Source organism: Rhodamnia argentea, chromosome 7, assembly GCF_020921035.1.
Source record: "Rhodamnia argentea isolate NSW1041297 chromosome 7, ASM2092103v1, whole genome shotgun sequence".
NCBI lineage: Eukaryota > Viridiplantae > Streptophyta > Magnoliopsida > Myrtales > Myrtaceae > Rhodamnia > Rhodamnia argentea.
In genome coordinates this window covers 10,038,270-10,063,459 of record NC_063156.1, presented here as the reverse complement: position 1 = coordinate 10,063,459, position 25,190 = coordinate 10,038,270, and the positions used below count along the sequence as shown (strand labels likewise).

At 39.9% G+C, this 25,190-nt stretch overlaps 4 protein-coding genes across 10 annotated transcripts in view; all 4 read left to right on the top strand.

Annotated features, from left to right (window-relative positions):
- LOC115737776 (probable mediator of RNA polymerase II transcription subunit 26b) overlaps positions 1 to 25,190 on the top strand; it is a 111,951-nt gene that overhangs the window by 33,537 nt on the left and 53,224 nt on the right. The window lies entirely within an intron of this gene.
- LOC115737680 lies at positions 3,897 to 4,564 on the top strand. The gene is made up of 3 exons (XM_030669948.1): positions 3,897 to 4,013; positions 4,101 to 4,292; positions 4,379 to 4,564. The coding sequence occupies exons 1-3, from the start codon at positions 3,908 to 3,910 to the stop codon at positions 4,516 to 4,518; spliced, it is 438 nt and encodes a 145-aa protein (XP_030525808.1). The 5' UTR covers positions 3,897 to 3,907; the 3' UTR covers positions 4,519 to 4,564.
- On the top strand, positions 6,586 to 9,331 carry LOC115737676 (G2/mitotic-specific cyclin S13-7-like). Of its 3 annotated transcripts, none has more exons than XM_030669942.2 (8): positions 6,586 to 6,770; positions 7,282 to 7,436; positions 7,539 to 7,596; positions 7,670 to 7,939; positions 8,031 to 8,156; positions 8,262 to 8,669; positions 8,776 to 8,954; positions 9,074 to 9,331. In XM_030669942.2, the coding sequence occupies exons 1-8, from the start codon at positions 6,735 to 6,737 to the stop codon at positions 9,252 to 9,254; spliced, it is 1,413 nt and encodes a 470-aa protein (XP_030525802.1). In that variant the 5' UTR covers positions 6,586 to 6,734; the 3' UTR covers positions 9,255 to 9,331. The 3 variants fall into 3 exon arrangements, with proteins under 3 accessions (XP_030525802.1, XP_048137660.1, XP_030525801.1); XM_048281703.1 differs by having other exon boundaries at positions 7,536 to 7,596; XM_030669941.2 differs by having other exon boundaries at positions 6,586 to 6,771; positions 7,286 to 7,436; positions 7,536 to 7,596.
- LOC115737671 (calmodulin-interacting protein 111) lies at positions 11,506 to 21,359 on the top strand. Of its 5 annotated transcripts, none has more exons than XM_030669930.2 (11): positions 11,506 to 11,991; positions 13,012 to 13,170; positions 14,254 to 15,125; positions 15,493 to 15,697; positions 16,043 to 16,250; positions 17,511 to 18,001; positions 18,930 to 19,356; positions 19,607 to 19,687; positions 19,819 to 20,009; positions 20,095 to 20,242; positions 21,246 to 21,359. In XM_030669930.2, exons 1-10 carry the CDS (start codon positions 11,530 to 11,532, stop codon positions 20,227 to 20,229), a joined length of 3,231 nt encoding a protein of 1,076 aa, XP_030525790.1. In that variant the 5' UTR covers positions 11,506 to 11,529; the 3' UTR covers positions 20,230 to 20,242; positions 21,246 to 21,359. The 5 variants fall into 5 exon arrangements, with proteins under 5 accessions (XP_030525790.1, XP_048137655.1, XP_030525794.1 ...); XM_048281698.1 differs by lacking the exon at positions 21,246 to 21,359 and having other exon boundaries at positions 14,254 to 14,506; positions 14,621 to 15,125; positions 20,095 to 20,659; XM_030669934.2 differs by lacking the exon at positions 21,246 to 21,359 and having other exon boundaries at positions 11,506 to 11,923; positions 20,095 to 20,659.

Genomic DNA, 25,190 nt, shown 5'->3' with positions numbered 1-25,190 from the left:
CTAATCAATCTGTATTTTGAAAAAATATCCACCTCGATGCAATATTCAAGATATGCAAGTAAATCACAAAATAAGCAAGTGGATATATTGAAGTTCAAGATAGGAAATTTACCTTGTCTTGCAAAATTTGCACTTTCCACAAATTGCACACCAAGCTTCAAGCGATCGACCGAATGGCTAGGGAAATTCGTATGCACGATTAGGATTAGCAAAGCGAAATCATAGCAGCTATTTAGCATCTTAAACAGCACCGAACAGTGGAGATATTGTGCCAAAAAAAAAAAGTGATAATCGCTCTCAAAGCACTAGCAAAATCTGCACTGAAGCATTAGCAATAACACCCAAAAAACTGCACTATTTTTGAACCTAACAGTGGCTAAATTGAGCACCAAACAGTGATGAAATCAGACTCAAACGACAAAGTATCTAGCACCAATGCACAAGGACTTCAAATGCTAAAATCTAGCTCGAACGGACACCGGACAGTAGCGAAAAAAGGCTTGGACAGCAGTGGAAACCAGTGTGGAAAGCAGCAATTTTGGACCCTGAATAGCAATCAGAAGCACCGAACAGCAGCAAGAGATCTTCGGTTGATAAGTAGAGGCGTTGAATAGCAATAAAAGACCTACGAAACAGCGAGCAAAGATGCCGAACAGCAGCAAAAATCGGCCTCGGGGGGAAACCTTCAACCTTTCTCACCGTTTTCCTCTTCACGCCAATCTCACATGAATTTGATGTACGTGCAGAAAATTTTTTGCTCCACCCTCTTTTGTGAACGTCCATGACATATGTATATATAGGCATGAGATTAGGGTTTCTTGCCCATATCTCTTTCCTATTTTCATTCAAAGGACATATTCTGATATCTCTACGATATTATTGAAACAATTGGCTCATTTATCCTTTAAGATTTGAAATATTATTGCCCCCAAACCAATATTACGAATTTTAATGAATTAATTGCTTCCGTCACCGGTCCTATAAAATGCAAATGTAATGCATGAATGCTAAAATTAATGATAAAAATGATTTAATTATTTTTTTTGTGAGAGCTAAAACTAATCCTCTTTTTTTTTTATACAAGATAAATGATTTAAGAAAAATCAAAATTTAGGTGTCAACAATATTTCACACGAAGTAAATCCTTAACCCTTCCTCTTCTTACTAAGACTTTTATCCCTCGTTTTTTTCCTTTCCATTCAATTTAGAGAATGATATAATAACTAGTTCTAGTTCTCTCTCTCCACAAAGTGCGTGAATACTCCTTTTCTTTCGTATCTACAAATGCCTACTTCTTTCTTCATCGGTAGAAGTTTTTAGATAGGGAAAATTGTCAAAAAAGTCCTAAACCTATTGTACTTTTACCAACTTAGTCCTAAATTTTTAAATTTTACCAATTCAGTCCTAAACTTTTTCACTTTTTTCCAATTGAGTCCTATTAGCCGGAAATTATCTACATGACATGGTCTGCGTTGAGGGGACAATTTGTAATAATATTTTAACATTTTTTTTATTTCTTTCTTTCTTTGTTTTTCTTTTTTTTTTCCCCCTCTGTTTTCATCTAGGCAGCTAGTGAGAGTCGCCGGGGCCTTGTCGGGTGTAAGCGACGGTCGTGATGCCCTCACCGGCCGCAGGACCCTCGCCCAAACATCACGGCTGCAAGCAAGGTCGCGATTGTCGCTCATGGGTGGGGAGGCCTTGCGACCCTTGCCGGTGGTTGGCGAGAGCCCGATGACCCTCGTCGGCCGTTCGGAATAAAAAAAGACAAAGAAATAATGAAAAAGAAGTAAAAAACATAACGTAATTAATAAAATACTAAAATATTATCAATATCATCCACGTCAACACTTGTGCCACGTAAGGCAGTTAGGATCCAATTAATCGATTTCCGGCCAATGTGACTTAATTAGAAAAAAGTGAAAAGGTTTAGGACCGAATTGTTAAAAAGTGAAAGCATTTAGGACTGAATTGACGAAATTAAAAAGGTATAGGGCTGAATTGGCAAAAGTGCAATAGGTTTAGGAATTTTTTTTGGCAATTTCCCTTTTTTAGATAGGGCAAAGCATTAAGATGTTCATAATTAATAAATGTTATTTCTTTGGATAAATATGTATCAAATTTACCGCTCAAAACACACCGATGTGTATTCTTATCTTCAAGTAGTACATACGGGTGCATCTAGACCAGCTTTTTGCCTAACTTTTTATTTACGGTTATTAGATTTCGCGGCTCGAGCAGATTTAGACTCTTTTTAAAAAAAAAAAAAAAACTCAAATCACATAAAATTTGTACAATATATAAGTATCAACAAAAAATTGTTCGATATTTTAAGAGATTTGAATTGTAAAAAAAAAATTGTTTGATTTTTAATGAGATTTGGTATCCTTTTAATTCTGGAGCAAGGGAAAAAAGAAGAAGAACAAACATCTGCTCGCGTTGAAAGCAAACCAGATGAGATCAAGAAAATTGAGCAAGCGTAAGAACGCAGTCATAAATTTCAAAAGTGCACAAAGAAAGACAACCTGGCAGTTTTCCCTCTTAAACAAACGTTTGTATCACGTACAAACATGAGACCGAGACGAGCCCCAGTGACGCCAAGACAACTCTGTTCCGCCATCGCTTGAAGTGAGAACTTCTCAGGTTCGTCTGAATTTTCTCATCGACTCCTCGGTTGCTCCGCTCGTATTTTGCGATTGAGTTTCCAAAACGGGTTGGTCTTGTGGGTTGAGCCAATCCGTTTCCGAAAACCCGAAGGGTTCGTTGCAGCTTCTCGATAGTTTCTTGCGAACCAAGCGCTGTGATTCGAAGTCATTGTTCGCAATGGGGGAATCGCTGGATGATTGGAGAGAATTCTTTAGAACGACCGACACGGATTTATTCGAATTCATCGACACCGCCATCACGCTGGCCGCGCTGGATCGCCCGAGAGATTTTCGGCTAAAAAGAGACCGTATTGTGGAGCAGCTGTTCTCGACCACGACGACTCGGAGCCGGTCCCCACGGTGCGATGATCCGCTCGCGTCGCGCGGTGGTGGAGATGATTCTGTACTCGCGGGTAAAGAAAGCAAAAGGATTAGAGACAACAGTAGGGGCAACGTCGAGCGCCATGGGGTGGACACGAACCCGGAAAGCTACCGTGATTATGGAGGCGCTCGGACATTCAGTGATGAGATTGATGAACAGTCTCAAGTTGTCGGTGAAGTTCTGAGGATCAAGCAAGTTTTGGACAACGGTCAACACGAGGTGAATATCCTAAGTTCCTAACTGTGACTTTCCATTGATCGAATTTCTATGGTTTTGGAGATAAATGTGATGTTTTTTGCTCTGCTCCTTGTCCAAATATAACCGGCTCTTTTTTTTTTTTTGTGGGGTACAGCAGTCTGATTCGGCACTGTATGAATCATTGAGAAAACTCCAGTTGTTGAATATCTCTAAGGATATATTGGAGGTTTGATTCATCCGGACTTTATTTAAGTTCTTGAAAGCCAATGCCAATAGGCTACTTCAATTCATCTAATCTCGCCGAATTCTTGCAGAAAACTAAGATTGGCATAAGTGTCAACAATCTTCGGAGGCGAGGTGGATCGACGCAGATTGCTCGGCTTGCGCACGACATCACTATGTATGGAGTCATATATTTCAGTTCTATCATTCTCATTCATTTCACAGTTGCTAAAAAGATAGGACACATTCACATAATGTGTTTGTGTTGGAGCATCAATCAATCAAACGAGTTTTTCTTAGCAACTACTTATGCCGACTAACAAGCACCTCAAACTTGGTTAGATCCATCCAACTTCATAGAACACTTGGATCTTCGGAAATAAATTGTAGAGATACTTCAACCTGTAATTGCCAGCTTCTTCTATAATCCAAGCAATGACATCTGCCAAGCGTAGAGATTTTCATGAATATTTCGAGTGCAATTACTCATAAATCGGATTGTTTTTCTCAATGCAGGGGATGGAAGGCTTTGGTCGAAGAGATTGGCCACAACACAAAGGATGTTGCTGGTAATTATTGCGTTCCTATTAATATGTTCTTGCAGGTTGCTTGTTCTTAATCTGGGTTCTCATTCTCGTGTGTTTAAAACTTGTCAGATTCTTATGTGGATCTCCGCAAAGTCGGAATCATAGATCGTGCCAGTGGACCGACATCGCCGGTGAAGAACCGGAGTATCCCTCAGCACCAGGCCCCTGTGAAGATCAACAGCTCGGGTGAAGTTGCAGCGGGAAAGAAATTTGGAGCCTGCAAGAGGATATTACGAGAGCATTGTCAACAAGCAGAAACAGGTTAAGTTGCTTTCCCAGGAAGTTCGGTTATTTCTTTAGGCCTAGTACATAGCAAAACAATCACTATGTTCATTCCTTTCGAACAGCCAAGAGGCAGCGAATAGTGCTGGCTTTACCTGCCTTCCCAAAGCAGGCAGCAAGTCATAACGGTCCGGGTCGGCGCGGAAGAATCGAGAAAACTCTGAGCCGGATGGCGAAGTCACGGAGCCGGATCTCATCGCTTTGAAGTTGATCGATTCGTCATTCGCGAAAATCGGTGTTTGTCACCTGTGGACATGTTGCGTAATATTAGCCATGACTGTTTGATAGGACTTTTTTTTGTTCATGAAGCTGGTGCTTAGCTCGTATAGCTCATGATGGATATGCTACAAAAGGGCTTGTAGTGGGTATTTAGTCCTCCCACGTTCAAAGTTTTCTTCAGTGAATAACAACATAAATTTGCTCATCAAAAGATGCTTCGCATTGCAGTCTAAATTGTCGACCCAAAAAAAAAGAAAAATGTAGTCTAAATTGTAACAAAGAAGAGCAGTTCTAATGGGAAGAAAGATGTGCAGCGGAAATAATCCAATCTCGTCGCCTCTTTTATTCACGACGAATGATCTTATACACATGACGATTGTACGATGAATATGGTCATGAATTTGACCCCATGAAGTGGCGGAATCGTGTAGGCGGTCAGACGTGCAACAACGCAAGTGCCAAAAATTTCGTGGTCAGCTCGGTCACTTGGATTTCGGCTCACGTCTTGACCGATTTATCAGATTATTGGGGTATTTCATGGGCTCGAGCTTTTTCCATATAGAGTGGACTTTCTCATGATATATAAAAAAGAAATTATTCATATCAAGTAGCCTCACGAGTTTTCAAAATCTTCAGGTAATCACTTCGATCTTTCCTTCCTTAAATTCCTTGGTCTTAAAATGTTTAGCTATATCAAATATGTTGACAACATTTGAAAAGACAAACAAATCGATGTATCTGCATGCAGCCGCCACTAATTACTATAGATTTCTTTCCCTCTTCCCCTTGCCCTTTGCTTCTCGACATCTACGCCCTCGACTAGGATCATACATCTATGCATTATATATATATAAACACGCGCGCGCGATCTTAAACCTTTCAATTAGGCCAACTTACCTGTAAACATTTGATATCAATTTAATTCATCTGGTCAATTTCAGTCGGAAAATCGCAAACATTGATATTGACGATCCTACGTGACATGACTTGCGCTGTCATTAACACTTTTTCTATGAAATTTTGAAATAATTTTTTTGGATTCTTTTCTTTTTTCCCTATCATTTTATTTTCTTTATCTTTTGGTGGGTGGCTGGCCACAGGCCATCACTACGAGGGTTGGCCTCGCCAAGTCACACTAGGGAGGCACCCCTTGCTAGATCTCGCGAGTCCGACCCTTGCCAAGGTTACAACAACCTCGCCTGGGGAGCCCCGTCTTAGCGAACCGCCCGCTCACTCTCGGGGCCATAACCTCGTGGCCGGTTGTCGGCCACTGGCATAAAGATAAGGGAAAGAAAAAAAAATTATAAATAAATGCTCACATCAACGCCACCTGTATCACGTAGAATGATTGTTTTCCGATCTAAATTGGACACATGTACTGTATTGGTACCAGTGTAAAAAAATGATAAATTAATCCAATTGAAAGATTTATGACTAAATTGGTATAAATGCATGAGGTTTAAGATTTTTTCTGGGTTTTTTTGCCCATTAAGTTGACATATCTTAGCGTACTTAACATACGAATTACACTCGAAATTACGGACAAATGACTCTTAGAGAGAACGATTCACAAATAACTTCACGATATGGTCATAAATGGCCTTAATCTAGTCCTCTTTTCTTTTCTTTTTTGTTTATAATAACCACGAACCGAAGAAAAGCAAGCTTTGATAATCCCCTTTGTCTTCAAAGTCCTTCAATAATACCGTAGTTTGTGATCTATGGGAGGGAACATTTCATCTTCCCTAGTTCGTTTTTCTCGTTCCCCGTCGCCACGTGGAGAGTTCTTAGAGGGGGTTGCACGGACCCTCCCTGACCCCGGCGGTCAATATATTTAACCCCTTTTTTTTCTTTTCCTTTTTTTCTATGTTAGCGAGAACGGTAACTTTGAGCGCGCCCCCTTTTCTTCCAACGGCTATATCCCTGCAGGCCCATCCGCGGCCGTCGGATTAAGAAGTAGATCCAGCGGTCAGAAATTGAAGGGGAAAAGACCGTTGTATGCGAAGCGCCGCTTGGTCAGCTTCATAAAGGAGAGAGGATAGAGTTCTCGTATTCGTTTCTTATTCCACATGATCTCGCTGTGAGAGAGAGAGAGAGAGAGAGAGAGAGAGAGAGAGAGAGAGAGAGAGAGAGAATTCTCGTTCTCGTGTGAAGGGTTTCGCCTCGCCAATCAGATTCGGAGGAGTTTGTTCTTGGATTGAAATGGCTTCGAGACCCATTGTTCCCGTGCAAGCGAGAGGTAATCAGATTTCAGGGGGCTTTTGCCGAATAGCAATTCGATCTCTTTCTGTGACGATTTCTGGGGTGATCTGAATTGAACCCGACCCTGTGCGATTTACAGTTATCTATTGGCTGTCGTGATGCTCTGTTCTTGGTGGTTCTGTTCCATAGTCTTGGAAAGTAGTATCCCTGTGTCCCATCTTCTTAGGAATGATCTTGTGATTGGTCGAAAGTCTCGTGCCTTGTTGAAAATGAATTCTTATTTGAATGAGAGTTTAGCGTCAAACTGGGGTCTGTGTGTGATGGCTAGGCTTCTTTCATACTCACTTACCCAGATCTTGACGAGCGTATAGGTCATAAGAAAATTGGGTCTTTCCCCCTTCAATTCATGTTTGGTTGTTCAGAAAATTCTGAGGAGCCAACTGAATGCCAAAAGAATGTTTGGGCCAATGAAGTCCTTTTTCTTTCGTTGATGTATTTCATCCAATGGATTTTTAATGTGCATTGTGATTCCATGCTTATGTGTTATATAGGCGAGGCAGTGATAGCAGGAGGAGGAGCTAAGCAGCAGAAGAAGAATGGCGCAGCCGAAGGAAGAAACCGGAAAGCCCTCGGCGACATTGGCAATCTTGTTACTCTTCGAGGCATCGAAGGCAAGGTTCAGCCTCATCGCCCTGTTACAAGGTCTCTCTCTCTCTCTCTCTCTCTCTCTCTCTCTCTCTCAAATTGTTAGATCCAGTATGCTCGTGTTCTTATTGGCATTGACGTGATTCTTAATCTCAGAAGCTTCTGCGCACAACTACTGGCAAATGCACAAGCTGCTGCGGCTGCTGAAAACAACAAGGTCACCACTTGAAACCTGAATCTTCTTGTTTCTTCACAGTTTTACATTATGGCTGACCAAGACAATTCTGCAGAAACAAGCAGTAGTTAACGTGAATGGAGCTCCATCCATTCTTGATGGACCTGGAGCGGGCAAAAGGGTGGAGCCAGCGGCGGCGAAAGCTGCTCAAAAGAAAGTCGTTAAGCCCAAACAAAAGGTTGAAGTCATCGATTTAACATCGGATTCAGAAGAAGTGATCGAGGCCAAGAAGAAGCAACATCATGAGCCTACGAAGAAGGAAGGACAGAGATCATCGAGAAGGAATATGCCCACCCTCACTTCGGTCCTCACCGCTCGTAGCAAGGTGTTTGCATATTTACACACTTTTCAGGCTAAAGTGTTCATCAATAAAATAAGTGCAAAAATTTACAGATTAAATTCGATTCTCTACGCAGGCAGCTTGTGGGTTGACCAACAAACCCAAAGAGCAGATCGTGGATATCGACGCGGGCGACGCCAACAATGAGTTGGCTGAGGTGGAGTATATTGAAGACATCTACAGTTTCTACAAGGAGGCTGAGGTACACTTTAGTGTATTAACTATCAAAGAACTTGAAGAATGTCCGACTACCAAGAGTTTCTTTTTGGCTAATGATTTTTGTCCCTACCCCTTTTTGGAATGCCAGAACGAGAGCCTGCCCCGCGACTACATGCCGTCCCAGCCGGAGATAAACGAGAAGATGAGGGCGATCCTGGTGGACTGGCTGATCGAGATCCACAACAAGTTTGAGCTGATGCCCGAGACCCTCTACCTCACCATCAACATTATCGACCGCTTTCTCTCTGTGAAGTCGGTCCCGAGGCGTGAGCTGCAGCTGCTGGGCATGGGTGCTCTCTTCACTGCCTCCAAGTACGAAGAGATATGGGCTCCTGAGGTGAATGATTTCGTGTGCATCGCGGACAGAGCCTACAGCCATGAGCAAGTGCTGGCGATGGAGAAGACGATACTGGGGAAGCTGGAGTGGACGCTCACCGTGCCCACCCACTACGTTTTCCTGGTTCGGTTCATCAAGGCGTCGCTTGGGGATCGCAAAGTCCGTTCCTTTATTCCTTTCTTTTCCATTGCCAATATATCGAAACTTGTATGTCGCCAAAAATGCTTAACATTTTTCCTTGTCTTCGTGGCATTTGGTCGAGCAGTTGGAGAATATGGTGTACTTCCTTGCCGAGCTGGGTGTGATGAACTACGCGACGCTCACGTACTGCCCCTCCATGGTGGCGGCGTCGGCAGTGTACGCGGCGCGGTGCACTCTCGGCCTAACCCCTCTGTGGAACGACACTCTCAAGCTTCACACGGGTTTCACCGAATCCCAGCTCATGTAAGCATTCGGATTAAAAAGGGTACCCCTTAATATAGACAACATTATCCATCCTTTCTCGATAGTAAAAATTAACTGGTGTGCGTTTGTCTTTTTTTCCGTGGCATTTCGACGAACAGGGACTGTGCGAAGCTGTTGGTGGGGTACCATGCGAAAGCCAAAGACAGCAAACTGCAGGTGGTGTTCAAGAAGTACTCGCATTCTCAGAGAGAAGCTGTCGCCGAGATCCCACCGGCCAAAGCTCTACTTTGCGAAGGTGGTGGTCCGTCTTCTTCGTCGTCGTCGTCGTCTTCTTCTTGAAGGAGGAACGAGAAAAGGCAGGGCTCCCGAAGAAAAACGAGTTCAACACAGCTTTTGAGTTTGTTCTCGGCCAGAGCGGAAGAATGAGAGAGAGATATATGAATATGAATCCTCCCCCTTGGTTTTTGCGGTCACAGATTTTGTGACTTTTGTTGATTAGAATCTTTATTTTTATTTTTTATTTTTTTTTAAACTTCTTTGAAGGATTCGTTTAATTCATTGACCGGAAAAACGATGGAGTGACATTGGCTGCTGTATAATTGGGAACCAAAAATATATGGAGTTTTTCATTTCAATAATTGTGCACTATGTTTTAGCAAAATGAAGATATTTTTTTGCTCAATCATAGCGTCTCTTAAATTGGTTCAATTGGTCACTAGCTTTTTTTACTTTTGCAAAAAAAAAAAAAAGAGTTAATCAACAACATTGGGCAAATTGGGCTCAACGTTGGGCATTTTAAATTGTAATATATGTAGCCACCTGCCTTCTCGTGGATATATATTGATTGAAAAAAAATGAAGCAACCCCCATTAAATTCGTGATCGAAATCGCCCTTAAAAATGATTTTTTGATTATCTATATGTATCTGAACGTCTTATAAATTACTTAGGAAGCAACCCCCATTAAATTCGTGATCGAAATCGCCCTTAAAAATGATTTTTTGATTATCTATATGTATCTGAACCTCTTATAAATTACTTAGGAAAATCTGCCATTTTTATAAAAAAAAGTACTTCAAAAATAAAATCCTTCCTCTCTATCTTTTGCTGGTGACAAATGTGATCTTGATTATGAGGATAAAAGTCGAACGGTTCAAAATAGTTTTTTTTTTTTTTGGTCGAAAGAATTCAACGCATAATTATTGGATGATGCAGAATTCGAATCCGAACGAGACCCATTCATTATTCGGATTCTCCTGCCCTATGTAGCACGGACTCGCCTTTGGGCGCATTTTTTGCGTGTCGGACACGTGTAGGTGTCCGACACGCGCCAGACACGTCCGGACACGGCCGGATACGCTCGGACACGCCGTCAACGCGTGTCTGAGCTCCGACTCGCAGTCAACGGAACGGACACGCGAGGGACTCGCGTGTCCTGAGATAAGGTAGGAAAGTTTTGATCTTTTAAGTACAAAAACTGAAGTCAAAATAAGAAACAGGACCTCTTCTTTCTGTCTTTAACCACCTCTCCTCTGTCTCTCTCGCATCGTCTCTCGCTGCTCTCGGCTCTGTCGCTCCCCTCAAGGCCTGGCGGCGAAAATGATGGTGGTGAAAGCAAGATTACAGGAGCAAAGGAGCAAATAACAAGGTCTTACAGAGATTCTCATGTCCAGCATAACGTCGACGAAGATAGCGAGGAAGAGATCGGCGCGAAGTCAGAAATGAAGAAAGAATGTGAGCGAAAGTGGGTTCGATGGACGGCAAGCAGAGAGAAGAGAGAGAGAGAGAGACTGTGGAGGGTCTGTTTGGTTTATGTATATGACGAAATGAAGCAACAGAGGAAAAAAGCAGTGGCCAATGAAGGAGAGAGAGAGAGAGAGAGAGAGAGAGAGTGGAGGAGTCCGCGTTTCACGTCACAAAAAGACGATGGTGAGGGCGACTTTACCTTCGCCTCTGCCATTTCTTCCACCACTGCTCCCGAACTGAGCTCTCTCTCTCTTCTGTGCAGGTGTCAGTGATGTGTTGAATCCACCCTCTCTCTCAACTCCTTTTGATTTCCTTTTACCCTGTCCGCCCGTCAAGATAGTCGCACACAGTTACTTGTGCTGCCATTTCCCACTTTGGTTGCGTTTTTATCTTCCATGAGAATGCCGTAAGCTTGTCGCACACAGTTACTTGTGCCCCTATATTTTCATTGATGAGTCTGATACAAAAGGAGCGGATACAAAGACATTATCAATGAGTTGTTATTATATTTGATGGTGAATGTAATTGAATTTTTCAATTCAAAATGTTGATATTAATAAATAGTGAATCCTTATTTTTAGCGTAAATTTATTCTAGAACTCTTTTTTTATTATTTACTTTTATGTGAATCATAAAATTCATAAATTTTCATGTATACATAAAAAAATATATATATTTAATATACAACGTGTCCCAACATGTCGAAATTCTCTATTTTTTGAAAAATCAGGTGTCGGCGTGTCGTGTCGTATCGTGTCCCGTGTCCCGTGTCGTGTCAGTGCTACATAGCTCCTGCCCCGAACCGGTCCAGCATCCCATAGGTCGGATCCGGTTTGCTTCGTCTTCGCGCCAGTGTCCAAAACCCTCCGATGCCATGCCGAGGGTTTAGTCTCTCTCTCTCTCTCCCTCTCTCCCCATACAGACACAGAGGCACAAACTTCGTTCCTCGATTCTCCCAGAAACTTTGCGAATCCCATTTCGCAACTTTGAAGCCGTTGAAGAAAAGGTCTCGTCTTTGGATTCGTCCCCCAACGATGCCTTCGAGCAAAAAGAAGCACTCGAGGGCTCAGTCGAGGCTCCCGGCCTCGGACCCTTGCGCGTCTCCTCGGACACCGTCTCCGGCCTCTTCTTTCGCAGACTCGGAAGTCGCCGAAGACGATGATATCCCCGCCGCCCTCCAAGCGGCTTCCGCCAGATTCCCGTGCCTGATCGGCAAATCTGCTGTCGTCGGCCGTGTTTCGGACGTGGACGCGGAGGCCAAAGGTTGTAAGATTTGGCTTTCGGAGCCTTCCATGGTTGCTTCGGCCATTGCGCCTGGTTCAATCGTGTCGGTAAATGACCACTGTTGAGTTATTAGTGTCGATTGCCTCGGTAGATTTGATTATGCCATGTACTTGAATTTTGTGGAATGATTAATCAGATATGCGTTTTTGTTCCCATACTCGGCTATTTCAGCATTTCGGTGGAATCATATTCTGCTGAAGCGGATTGTCAGGAATGTTGTTCTTGGTCTTGAAGTCTGCCAGCATAAAACGTCCAACAGTGGAAATTTGCTTATGCCATGTTTCGTAATTTGTCCAATGTCAGATATGAAAATTGTATCCCCATAACCGGCTATTTCGGGATTTATGTGCAATCCTTTTCTGGTGAATAGTGTTAGCTCGGGTCTTGAACTCAACCCACCCCAAAGCATTTAATAGAGAATGAGATGACTACAAAGACTACAGAAGTGGGCTTACTGACTGCTAATGATGTTTGTTGTAGTTTTTTGGGATTCAGAAGTGAAATTTGTCCTCCTGTACATGGAGAACAGCCCTATTTACTTCATGTCAAGCACATTCTGCCCCGATTTTTTCGCAGTTTGAATATGAATGTAGGCAAACAAATTTGTGTCATTTCCGTAAATCGATAAGAAAATGGTTTTGTGGCTAGCACATGGTAATGACGTACACGAAAGGTAATGAGATTTGCTATTTATGTGGAAATAGTCGCGAGGCCTTCAGTTAGCTTATCTTATGATCCCTTTGACTCTGTTTAGGAGAGCGGGGGAGGAAAATAAGAAGGTTAGAAAAAATTTTAAATTCCCTCCAAATTAAGGATGGTTTGGAAAATGTAGGAGGGTTAGCTTATCCATGCTCGCTTCTCACTTTCTCCCCCTCCCTTCAAACTATACAAGCTTCTTCCAAAGCATACGGCTCTCGCGAACAAAGCCTTTATGTGATTTCCTTCCTTGATTGCTCTGCTCCGGTTTATAACATCATGTATGTTTTTCGTTTTTGTTTTTCTCTTTATCAGAGTTTTAGTGTCCCAAAATCTTTTGTTGCTGATGTCTCCATATATTTACATAACAGGTGAGCCTTGCTTCTTCAAGCAGTGAAATTTCACTTGGTATCCCCTTATGCTCATTCTCTGATGAATGTGCTAAACATACTGGGATGAACCCTGTGGATAAAATGACAAATGAAGCTGGGGATTTCTTTGCTCTTGCCACTGTGTTTCCTTCTATTAAGGTTCGAGTGCAACTTATATCACAATATTCTTTATTCTCCTAGAAAATCTTATCTAAGGATTGAAATACGTCTTGATACATAAGGGGAAGGCAGAGGAAAAGTAAGAGGCGATGCATTCATGGTGAAACACTGCAAAACATGTCTAATCTAAGCCCCTTTATAACATCTGTGTAATTTTGGGTCATTGAAAAAGGGCATGAAAGCATTTTTATTAGGCTGAGGAAAGAATTTTCTGCATTAATGGTTGTTCAACCGCTCAAAAGCATGGATAACTTTGACGTGATAAGTATGGGCTTAATTTTCTTTTTTAATTGAGACTACATTTTCTCTCATCTCTGTTTTTTTCTTTTTTTCTGGTGTTTTATTTCGATGACTTCTACCATGATCCAAGAAATAGGAATATTATCTTTATCAATTTGAACTTGATGTGAAATTCATGCCCCATGCTAAAGTCAGGAAAGACGGAAACTGGCAAGCATCTACTGAGATTGAAAGATGTTACCCTTGATGGCAAAACGCACCTTGAATGTGTCAGCAATGCCCTTCTGAAGCCTTTTGGTTACTTACGGCATGTCCTCTCCCACATCTTTTGAAGTCTTCCTTCAACTACAGCGTTCAGCTTGAATCAAGTTGGTCCTCATAAACTCACGTTATCACTATCATCTTGAAACAGTGCAAAAGACTTATGTAGAGTTTTTTAGGAGCATGCCAAATTGACATGTGGAATGGAATTGCCATCAATTAAGCTTGATAAAGAACCTCGTCCTTTTAAATTCCTCTTCATTAGTCCGGTGAATATGGAGAAGATATCCCCGAAATATTGAGTTATTGAATCTTTTGGATTTAAAGAGAACATTTTTTTTGGCACAAAAATTAGCATTTTCACTCATGGAATATGAAATTTGTCTTTCGGTTATTCAGTGGTAGGTCCAGTTATTTTCTTTTATTTATTTTTTTGTTTATTTATTTATTTATTTTTGGTGGCGTAGGAAGATTCAATTCTTAATAGCTGCCTTGTTGTCCATACAGAGGTCGGATATCGGTCAACTACATATTGTTTGACTCCTCCATTATTCCCATCAGGTTCTAAGGAATGGAGTGCGGCTGTCGTTAAATCTTTCGTATACAATGGGGTGTCCCACTTCAGGTAGAGTTCTGTTTGTCTTTCCAGTACAGAGTTGGATCTCTGGTGGTCTGGTCAATGGGATTGACAAATTGCAGCGCAACAGTCTTGGCTCATTCGTAATGCAGACCTGTGAGGAATTGTGCTTGGAGCTGGCTTCTAGAAACGAGTTCACAACAAATAAAAGGGCACTGTCTCTAGTGAAAACTCCTGGTGAGATACCTCTTGATAAAAATGTAGCTTTTGGATCTCCTAGGATGCCGGCATGCCAGTCAAAGATGAGCTCTCCTGCAAATGATCAACTTCGTTCACCATTATCACTATCAAGTTCAGGCAATCAGATGTGTCCAGTGGTTAATTCATATGATATTGTCCAGCTTTTGGAAGATGAAAGCACCAAGAACCTTTTGCAGGCTTGCACCAAATCATGGCTGTGTTCTCGTTTTCTGCTTCAAGGCAACCTGGTGGTTGTCCCGATACTTTCTAAGCTTTGGCTTTTCCAAGTGATTGGTGCTCAACATGCGTCTGATGGAAAGAATCAAACCATTATAGATCAAAATACTGAAGGTTCATCTCCCAACATTTCCCAATCACCAGACTATGCGATTCATGCTTTCACTGTGACAGGCAGAACAAACATACGTCTGTCTTCTCCCATGAACACAACATCAGTAACTCCAGCAGTGACAGGATCACTTGTTGGGAACCTTGAGCATATAGATTGTAAAGCTAACATCAGAGGTGATGACATTAAATTGGGTGGACTATATAAAGAATATACTGCTTTGAAGGATATAATTATTTCCTCTACCTTGAAGGACACTATGTCAAGGTATTGTACTTTTTAACTCCGACACATGGTGGAGCTGCAGCTGTATATCTCTGCTGCAGCCTTTTACCTCTGCAGTTGTCTTTTTGGTCAAGCATTTAGAGAATGCCACTGCTCTTATTTTTCTAAAGTTCAGCGATATAATGAGCAGTATATTATGTTGTTTTAGTTTGTGTAGCAATTGAGCATTATTTGTCAGCTAATGCATATGTGGAAGAGCTCTATTGTTATATCCACCAATCGGTAACATGTATTAGAAAGACCTGAAACATTTTGAACGAAACATATTGTTATGCCGACATATTTGAATTTCGGCTTAATTTAGAGAAGAAATTCTATCTGACTCACCATCGTGTTGTTTTCTTATAAGGTTTGGTCTCCGAACTACGAAAGGAGTGCTTCTTCATGGTCCGCCAGGTACAGGAAAGACATCTTTGGCTCGATTATGTGCCCATGATGCTGGCGTTAATTTATTCTCAGTGAATGGACCTGAAATTGTGAGACAGTATTATGGTGAAAGTGAGCAAGCCTTGCGAGAAGTTTTTGATTCTGCTTCCCATGCTGCCCCTGCTGTGGTGCGTACTATTGGTGTTTGAATTGTAATCAACTGTTGAACTTAATTGAGCATGCCAACTGCTGAAATGATTTTAGCAATCAGCATTTCGTGCATTACATGTGCTTTTAAATATTCCTGATCTTGGTGTAAATATCCTATGGATTTCCTTGTATCTTCAAGGAAGCTTAAAGACAAAGTGAATAAATGCCTTTTTGGAAACAGTGAGGCACTATGTAGCTCTGTTAACTTCTCAACGAAAATCGATCTTCCAATTCTTGATTTTATGATTTGATTACATCAGTTATATTTATATTTTTGGTTTCGATTGAGTTTTGGCTTTCTCTGCAAATGGTGTCTTATACAGGTTTTCATGGATGAGTTGGATGCTATTGCACCTGCTCGAAAAGATGGAGGGGAAGAACTTTCTCATAGAATGGTTGGTACATTGTTGAGTTTAATGGATGGGATTAATAGAACTGATGGACTCCTTGTAATTGCTGCAACAAACAGACCAGAAAGTATTGAGCCTGCCTTAAGGCGTCCTGGTCGGTTTGACAGGGAAATTGAAATAGGTACTACATTCCCGTAACTTAAAGATTCTATTGACTTTTGTTCACCCAAGTATCTGTTTTTATGCATACAACACCAACCTATATATTTAGAACAACTGGAGTGAAATCAACATGTCTTTTGCTTTTCTCTTTGGCTACTCGGGGTTGGGGACTGGGTTATTTGGAGGCACATAGTTTATGATGTGTTGCATAAATCTTGGCTGAAGAAGCCCTGAGCCAGTAAAGTGGGACTGGAAGAGCCACCTACGCTGTTCCCTTATGTTCATTCTCTCAACTATTCCTTAGGTTCAGCAACGTGGAATTGGAACTGAACACGTTTCCATGACCTTTATTTGTTTTGTTGGGGCCATATGACCTTTGTTTTTATATTTTCTATTTTCTGGCTCTGGTTGTCAAGAAGGGGAATGGGAAGTTGTGCTTCAGCTCCAAGTAATTATAAGTTGGTTTTAGAAATCAGCTTAGCTCTGTTGACCTATTTTTGGGATTAATAAACACTTGACCAGACTGAAATCTTGATTGGTCGTACATTACTGCAGATAATAAATAACATAGACCCCTTTTTTAATTGGTCAAAAAGGTTTCGTCAATACAGCATGAGGGCACTAATCTATACGAACAATTATCTACAAGAACAGGGATACTAATGGCTCTAAAATTTCTAGAAGGGTCAAAGAAGTGTGAGCCTAAACCCCAAGTGCAAGGTGAAAAACCAAAAGTCCCTGCTTTAACAAAAAATCTTTGCTTTTCATAAAAAAAATCCTCTTATTTGTTCCCTCCGAATTTTGAACAAAAATTATCAGAGGAATGGTTAAAATAAGTTTTCTCATTCTTTACAAGATTCCATTTAATATTTCTGTAACCATACATGTCGTAACTGTTCTATGATGTGCTGTTAGCTGCATATAATCAGTGAGTTTGGTAACACGATAGATGAAGCTGCAGCATCTTGAAGTAGCAGCAGCAAGTGGAGCAGTTTCCTTGAAAATAGTCATTAGACACTACAGCTCTGAAATATTGATCAAACACATTTTTTAGGTTAAAGCACCCATTTTGAAAGTTGCAGCTGCTGTGCCACAGCTATTTCAAGCACGATCTTATAGAAAGTCTGAGTCCAGTATATTCCCAATTCCCCAAATGACCAGCTTCATCAATAACACCAAGAGAGTCGTACATGAACAATGCAAGAATGGATTATTCACTTAATCAAAAAGTAAATGGATTCCACTAAAACATTTTTTTTTCTGTGATTCCTGCATGCAGGTGTCCCATCTTCCAAGCAAAGATTTGAAATACTATTCACACTTCTCGGTCTAATGGAACATTCACTCTCAGAATCGCAAATTCAACAACTGGCGATGTCCACACATGGTTTTGTGGGTGGTGATCTGGCAGCCCTTTGCAATGAAGCAGCTTTGGTATGCCTCAGGCGCTATAATTGTTTTAAGAAGTCACAGGGAGAGTCTTGTTCCAAATCACACATGGATTTTGAGTTTTGCGCTAATGTCGCAACAGAAGAATCTAGTTCTTTGGGAGATAAAAGAGATGCTCAGCAGGATTATTTACATTCTTTGTCCACATTACATGTTTCCTCAGATATATTACCATCTTCCTTGTCCAAGCAAAAACTAATAGAAAATGAAGATGGGATGCAGTGCTCTGGAGGTTTAGCGAACAGAAATTGTATGCTGACCGTAACATTTGAGGACTTTGAGAAGGCCAGAATGAAAGTGAGGCCTAGTGCCATGAGAGAGGTATGATTGTTGCATCTTTGGCATTGAGTCTTGTTTTGATTGAGAAGCATTTGGTTATGACTCCGGTGTTCTATATGAATAAATCAGTTTGTTGAATGTTATGGTTCGATGTTGTTAATGTGACTGTACCAAGACAGTATGTAGACTGCCTACACGATTTGGATTTTGTTGACTACATTTTGAATGAGCTCGATCCTTTCTTAATTAATTTGAATTTACGGCATGCCAAGCAAAAAAATTAAAAATAAATAAATAAAAATCTGTATTTTACAGTGCTTCATGTCTTTTAGTTCAAACATAGATATGGGAAATCCTAGTTGGGGACTCATCATATCTTCTGTGGATGAATTAATTGGACAAAAAATGTTATGGAGATCTAGGCACTATATGTAGGATTGGTATCAATGGATGCTCCATTGAAGAATAGTTGTCTTTTTTCTCTTGTTGTTTAGCTTCTTTTTTGGCTATCAAGGATCGAAATCCTCACCAGATATGAGTCGAGATAATCTTCGGTATGTGAACCTTAGTGCAGGAGTTGTTTGAAAATAATGGAGCCAATTTAACAAGGGCGTCCTTTTAAGTTTGCATTTGAAATTGCTCCCATTTTTTAACCGATTGGTTTCTTCCATACAATCATATCAAATAGATGATTAACCTTCTACATAAGGTGATTTTTAATTTCATCCAGTGCGGATTGGTACTATGAACTGATAGGGCTAGATTGTTTGTGAGTAATTCAAAGTATTCCATATGAAGACTGCAGGTCTACTGGAACAAGATAATTTCCTTGTATTATGTATATTTTTGTTCAGAATATATGACTTGATTTTGAGAAGTCTGTCGTAAGGCCTTCTTGTTGGTTAATCAGAATAGATAGACACAGGACAACATACTTATCTATGTTCTCCATCTCCATTTTAACCTTCAGGTGATACTCGAGGTACCAAAGGTCAAATGGGAAGATATTGGTGGGCAAAGAGAAGTTAAAACTCAACTAATGGAAGCAGTGGAGTGGCCTCAAAGACATCATGATGCATTAAGCCGCATAGGGACCCGCCCTCCAAGAGGTGTATTATTGTTTGGTCCTCCCGGTTGCAGCAAAACCCTCATGGCTCGTGCAGTTGCCTCAGAAGCTGGGCTCAATTTCATTGCAGTAAAGGGCCCGGAACTCTTCAATAAGTGGGTTGGGGAATCTGAGAAGGCCGTAAGATCTGTCTTTGCAAAAGCAAGGGCTAATGCTCCATCAATCATATTTTTCGACGAGATTGATGGACTTGCAAATATTCGTGGAAAGGAAAGTGATGGTGTTTCAGTTTCGGATAGAGTTATAAGTCAGCTTCTTATTGAACTAGATGGTAAGGAGTTGACTCCCTTCTGTTGACACAATAAGCTATTTTTTCAAAAAAAAAAAAAAATTGGCCTTTCTTATGACAAGATAGATTTGGAGAGACAAATTTACAAATGTTCGTCAATGAGTTTCTTACTGCTGTGGCCCTAATTGCTTCAAATTGGTCTAAGTCTATCACCATTTGAAAAGTTTTTTATTTAGTATTTACTCTGTTCTAGTTTGTCTAGTAATGGCGTAATGTCTTTCTTGGAACATAGGACTGCATCAGAGAGTTGATGTCACTGTTATTGCTGCAACCAATAGGCCAGATAATATTGATCCAGCCCTCTTAAGACCAGGTTCTCTCTCTCTCTCTCTCTCTCTCTCTCTCTCTGTGCAAAGCTCGCTTTCTTGCGTTTAAGTTCCAGGGGTTTATGACCTTATTTGTCACCATCAAAGTTGGATATTAACATATAATGTAATTCAACAGGCCGCTTTGATAGGCTGCTATATGTCGGACCTCCAAATGAAGCAGATAGGCAAGAAATATTCTGCATCCATCTACGTAAAGTCCCATGCGGTTCCAATGTGGACATAAAGGAGTTAGCTTGTCTCACCGAAGGCTGTACGGGGGCTGACATATCACTAATCTGCCGGGAGGCTGCAATTGAAGCTATGGAGGTCTGTAGTTTCTTTGCTTTATATATATTCCAGCTGGGAAGTTATATTGAATGATTTGGTTTACTATGAATTTTGATGCTATTAGGAGGACCTTGACGCTTCAGAAGTAGCAATGAAGCATTTTAGAAATGCAATAAATCAAGTGCATCCATCGGTGGTCGAGTCTTACGAAGAGCTTTCAACTCAATTTCAAAGGCTCGTTTTATCCAGAGATAAATGAGATCCCAATCGAGGTAATTATTTATCAAAGTGGTCTCATATCCGGCAAATGCATCTTATTCTCTGTGTTGGTTTTCTCATCCTTGGGGTCTTCGGCTGAAAATCGATATTTGTACGCATCGAATCGCCTTCATCATGTCCTGAGTTACTGCTGTAAATAGACCTCTGTTCACTGTCTGGAAAATGGGAATCTTGGTTGACCGAAAGGCGATGCTTTCGGATGCTTGATGCTTGTTTCCCACTCTACCGAATGTAAGGTTTTGTTTGATTTTGATTTTCCATTTGCAAACTGACGAGTCTGTTGCAAACGATAGTTCAACCGCCCCCATCATTTCGAATTAGTCGTGTCGATCTCCTTTCTATATAATTGAGATGAAACACTAATTCATAAGTTACATGAAAATTGCTAAAACTGATTTCACTTTCCTGTATGCAACGTGTACGTCCTTGACATCAATAAACTGTAATCATATGAAAAATACAGCGCATGACAGACAGTAATGTAATATACGCAACAGCTTGATATTTATACTACTCATTGTGATCTGCCCTCATTACTTTAAGCAAATGCTTGTAAAGGGTCAACTTTCAGCACACATGCAACGATGTATTTCTTACTTATTTTTTGACATTTAACCGGAAGTCAATTCCTTTTTATTTAAAAACAGGAAGATCCCATTATTTAAGGGACCATCGGCTTCTATTTAATTAGTTATTGAAGCTCGATATTTTCAAGTTGACGCGCGGCTCTATTCGATGCTCAGAGTTACGGAGTGGCATTCTGGTAATCGATGAGTAGGTGCGACTTGTTTATACCTCTCAACGATCGTGATCATAGTCCTAAGCTGGAAATACGATATTATCGGCCCCTGAAAAAGTGGTAATTCTGTATATACCTCTCCGTGTAAATCAATGTGTATTTTCCATAATCCACGGATTATCCATCTCCTCCCTTCATTTGGGAAAAAAAAAATTTATGATGGGACGCTCTGATGTTCTGGCAATCTGTCTGTCCAGAAGTTCTGGAATTAGGTTGTTGGAGAAGACGAGGTTGGATGAAGGTGGGGCCCACGATGCAGAGTTGGAGGACGTGGCTACAAATGTGACCACAGACAAGTGGACGGGAGGGACTGGGTCGGGTCGGGTTTTGATAGGCCGTGTTTTCTTTTTTCAAATTATTGTTTTCCGTTTCGGACATATATTAATCATAATTCCTAAGTTGGTTTTACTCACATTTTACTTTTTGGCAGATGGCTTTTCGTGCTTTTAGTTGCTTATAAAGAAAGAGCTGATTGTCTGGTAGCTTAAAATCGTTTTTCCGAAGATTGTCTAGATAACTTTCTACGTCGTTGTGCTAAGATTGCTTTATTTGTTCTTCCAAAATGATCCTTGTTCAAATCATAGATAGATATACGCAAATTATACTTACGAAATAATTGTACTAATTTGACGACGTCAACTAATGCAGTAAATCACCGAAGTGTAGGTTTTATAGACATTATTTTTAGAAAAGAGAATTATATACACAATCATAAAGTCAACCGATGAGTGGTTTAGTTTTGCTCGACCTTGGAATGTGCTTTTAAGAATTGTTTTTTTCACACGTAAGTTGATAATTGATAATAAAAACGCGATTATCAAGTTACTGCACATTTTTTTTTTTGTTGCCAAGATTGTTTAAATAATTCTTCATATTAAAGGGACTTAGAAAATGATTCTACTAATTTGACAATGTTAAATGACACAATCTCATAAAGGGGACAAATCGAGGCTTTAAATGCACTGAATTAAAAAAGAACATTATAACCATCAGTAGCAATGAAGTTGACGAATGATTTCTACGCATTAAGTCTATATCCATAGCTAAATTTAGAATTTACTTTTAACAGATGTTTTTCACACACTTGAATTGTTTATTGAACGAGTCAATTATCAACTAACTCTGATTGTACATTGTTGTGCTAAGATTGTTTTAAACTATTTTTGGCATTATTTTGCTAAGGTTGCTTTTATCGGTTCTCCCAAATCATTTTGTCAAATAATAAATAGACATATGCAAACAGACATAGAAAATAATCATATTCTGCCAATTTCGCAGTGTTAACTAATGATATCGGGGAAAGAATGTATGTCTTAAATACATCAAATTCACAAATATCATTACGACTATCATTAACAGTCAAGTTAATTGATGATTCTTGCGTATTGAGTTTATTTTAATAGCAACACTTAGAACTTAAATTTCACAATTTTTTCATATTTAAGTTAAGTTGATTATAGAAAGAAGCGATTATTAAATCGAAATGTCTTTTATGCTAAGATTGATTGTTCGCATCATTTTGCTTAGATTTTATATTTGTTCCTCCAATTTAATAATAGTAGAGATATGGACAAACTAATAGCAAATATATACTACACAATGTAAAGTTTAAAGGAATCCATCCACGTACTAAAGAATACGTACTTTAATAACGAAACTTCGTAATTTGAAGGGTTAATACTACGAAAACCCATAAACTAGTACACCTAAAATAGATTTCTTCCAAATTATTTTTTTGATTACAAAAATCTTAAACTGGTACACTTGTGATAAATTTACCTCAAATTATTTTTTTTTACTATGAAAAACCTCAAACTGGTAAACTTGTGACAAATTTACCCTATACTATTTTTTGACCACCAAAAATCCTAAATTTGTACACTTATGACAAATTTACCCCAAACTAAATTTTTTAACCACTAAAAACTCTAAAGTAGTACATATGGGATAAATTTACTCTTTATTGATTTTTGTTAAATGTGGTTAATACTATGAAAAACTCCAAATCGATATGTATATGACAAACAAGGGTAAAACTCCAAATTGGTAGATCCGTCAACCGCCATGTGTCATCCAATTTAATAATTTGAAGGTAAAATTTAGGGCCGATACCACGAAAAATCCCAAACTGGTATACCTGTAACAAATTTAACCCAAACTGGTACACTTGTGACAAGTTCACTCTCCGTTAATTTTTTGCTAAATTTACAATTAAATTGTTAAGTTGGATGATACATGACAGTTGATGAGTGTACCAATTTAAGATTTTTTTCCCCTTTGTTTATCATATATATATATATATATTAATTTAGGATTTTTCGTAGTATTAACTCAATTTAACGAGAATAACGGAGAGTAAATTCGTCACATGTGTACCGGATTGAAATTTTTTACGGTCAGAAATTTTAGTTTTGGGTAAATTTATCACATGTGTACCATTTTGAGATTTTTTGTGGTTAAAAAAAATAGTTTGGAGTAAATTTGTCATATGTATACCAGTTTAAGGTTTTTCGCGGTCAAAAAAATAATTTGAGATAAATGTATTATAAGTATACTAATTTAGGATTTTCCGCGATAATAACCCTAATTTTAATGCGTAAACGGGCCAAGGCATGGCTATTAAACCCCTGCCCCCACCTCCACCTCCACCTCCACCTCCACCCCGCCATTTCTCTCACCTCCCTTTTTGGTGGGTAAAAACCGTCCCATTCAGGTCGGTGCCCCGCGCCCATCCATGGTTGGCTAAAAGACACGGCTTCTACGGATCGAAAATCGGCCCACTCAATCTTTGGAACCACACATCCGATTGGACCAACCGGTCTTGTTTGGTTTCAAGATTATTTGGGAACCGGTTTTTTTTTTTTTTTTTCGATTTCTTATATTCTCTACAAGTGAAAAGACGGGAAAAAAAATGAATTTATTAATTAGGGTTCATTTCAGTGTAAAAAATCAAAAAAATTCAAAAAAATCTCTATCGGTCATTCGTTCCTATCCCACTTCCCGGATTGGAACCGAGAACCGCACCAGTACCTTCGAGAATCACCCAGAGTCAGTCGGTTCGATCTGTTCCGATTTCTGAATGGGAACGGGACGAATGCACACCCCTAGTGGGAAACGAAACATTAAAAAAAAGAAAAAAAAACAAACAGTTGTTATAAACGGCGGCACAAACATAATAATGTGTTCTACTTCTGCATTAGGAAAAGGGGGAGTGGGGTTTTTTCCATCAGGGAATCTGATTTGTCGTCTTGTCAGATCATGGCATGGGCGGATGTGATAATTTATATCTGGATTAAGGCCCCCACGTTAACGTCACTAAACAAGAAAGTAAGGAAAAACAAAACGAGAAGATTAGGAAACCCCCCCATCTTTTCTTTAGGGCTTGGGGAGTCAAATCTCCACTATCCTCCCATGTTTATCTTCACCCAAAATTGTCAAATCAAGAAAGACAAGAAGGTAATATTAGGACAGGTTTGCCTGCTCAAGATATTCTTCCTAGGGCAGGCCGGTTACGGTCCATCATCCACAAAAATTAATTGAAAAAATTAAGAATAGATTAAGAATAATGTTATCCCCCATACCTAACGCCAAGCTCAGCTGATTCCCACAAGCCCATTTGTATAATATAATTTCATGGAATTATTAGAATTTTTCTTTTGCTTTATTTTCTTGGCTGTAATCCCAAAATTTAGTGCAAAATTTTCAATTATATCTTTTTCTTTTATCACTGACTAATTGTATCTCTTAATCTCGATTAGTCGGGTCTCGTTCTTCCTGGCAAGGCAGAAAAGTAAAAATCTGAGCTTTGAGAGTTTGACAGACATCAGTAGCATCAAGTTTTGGGAGGATTTGTTAACTTTGGCCCCCAAGAACCGATTCTCTGAAAAATCAAGAATCATGGGTGATGGTTCGCAATCGGAATAAAGAAGTGGTTCCTGCTTCGATGCTCTTTGTTGTCGGAACCGAGCCGTCGCTCCGGGGCTTACCGCATTTCCAAATTAGTTACGACTCATTGGAAATCGGCTATGACATTCCAGGTTCTTTAATCTCGAACGTCGTATTGTATCGTTAGCCGTTGCTTTCTCTCAATTCGGGTTCCAATTTTCTATATGACAACTTTTTATCTTGCTAGGTAAAGTATT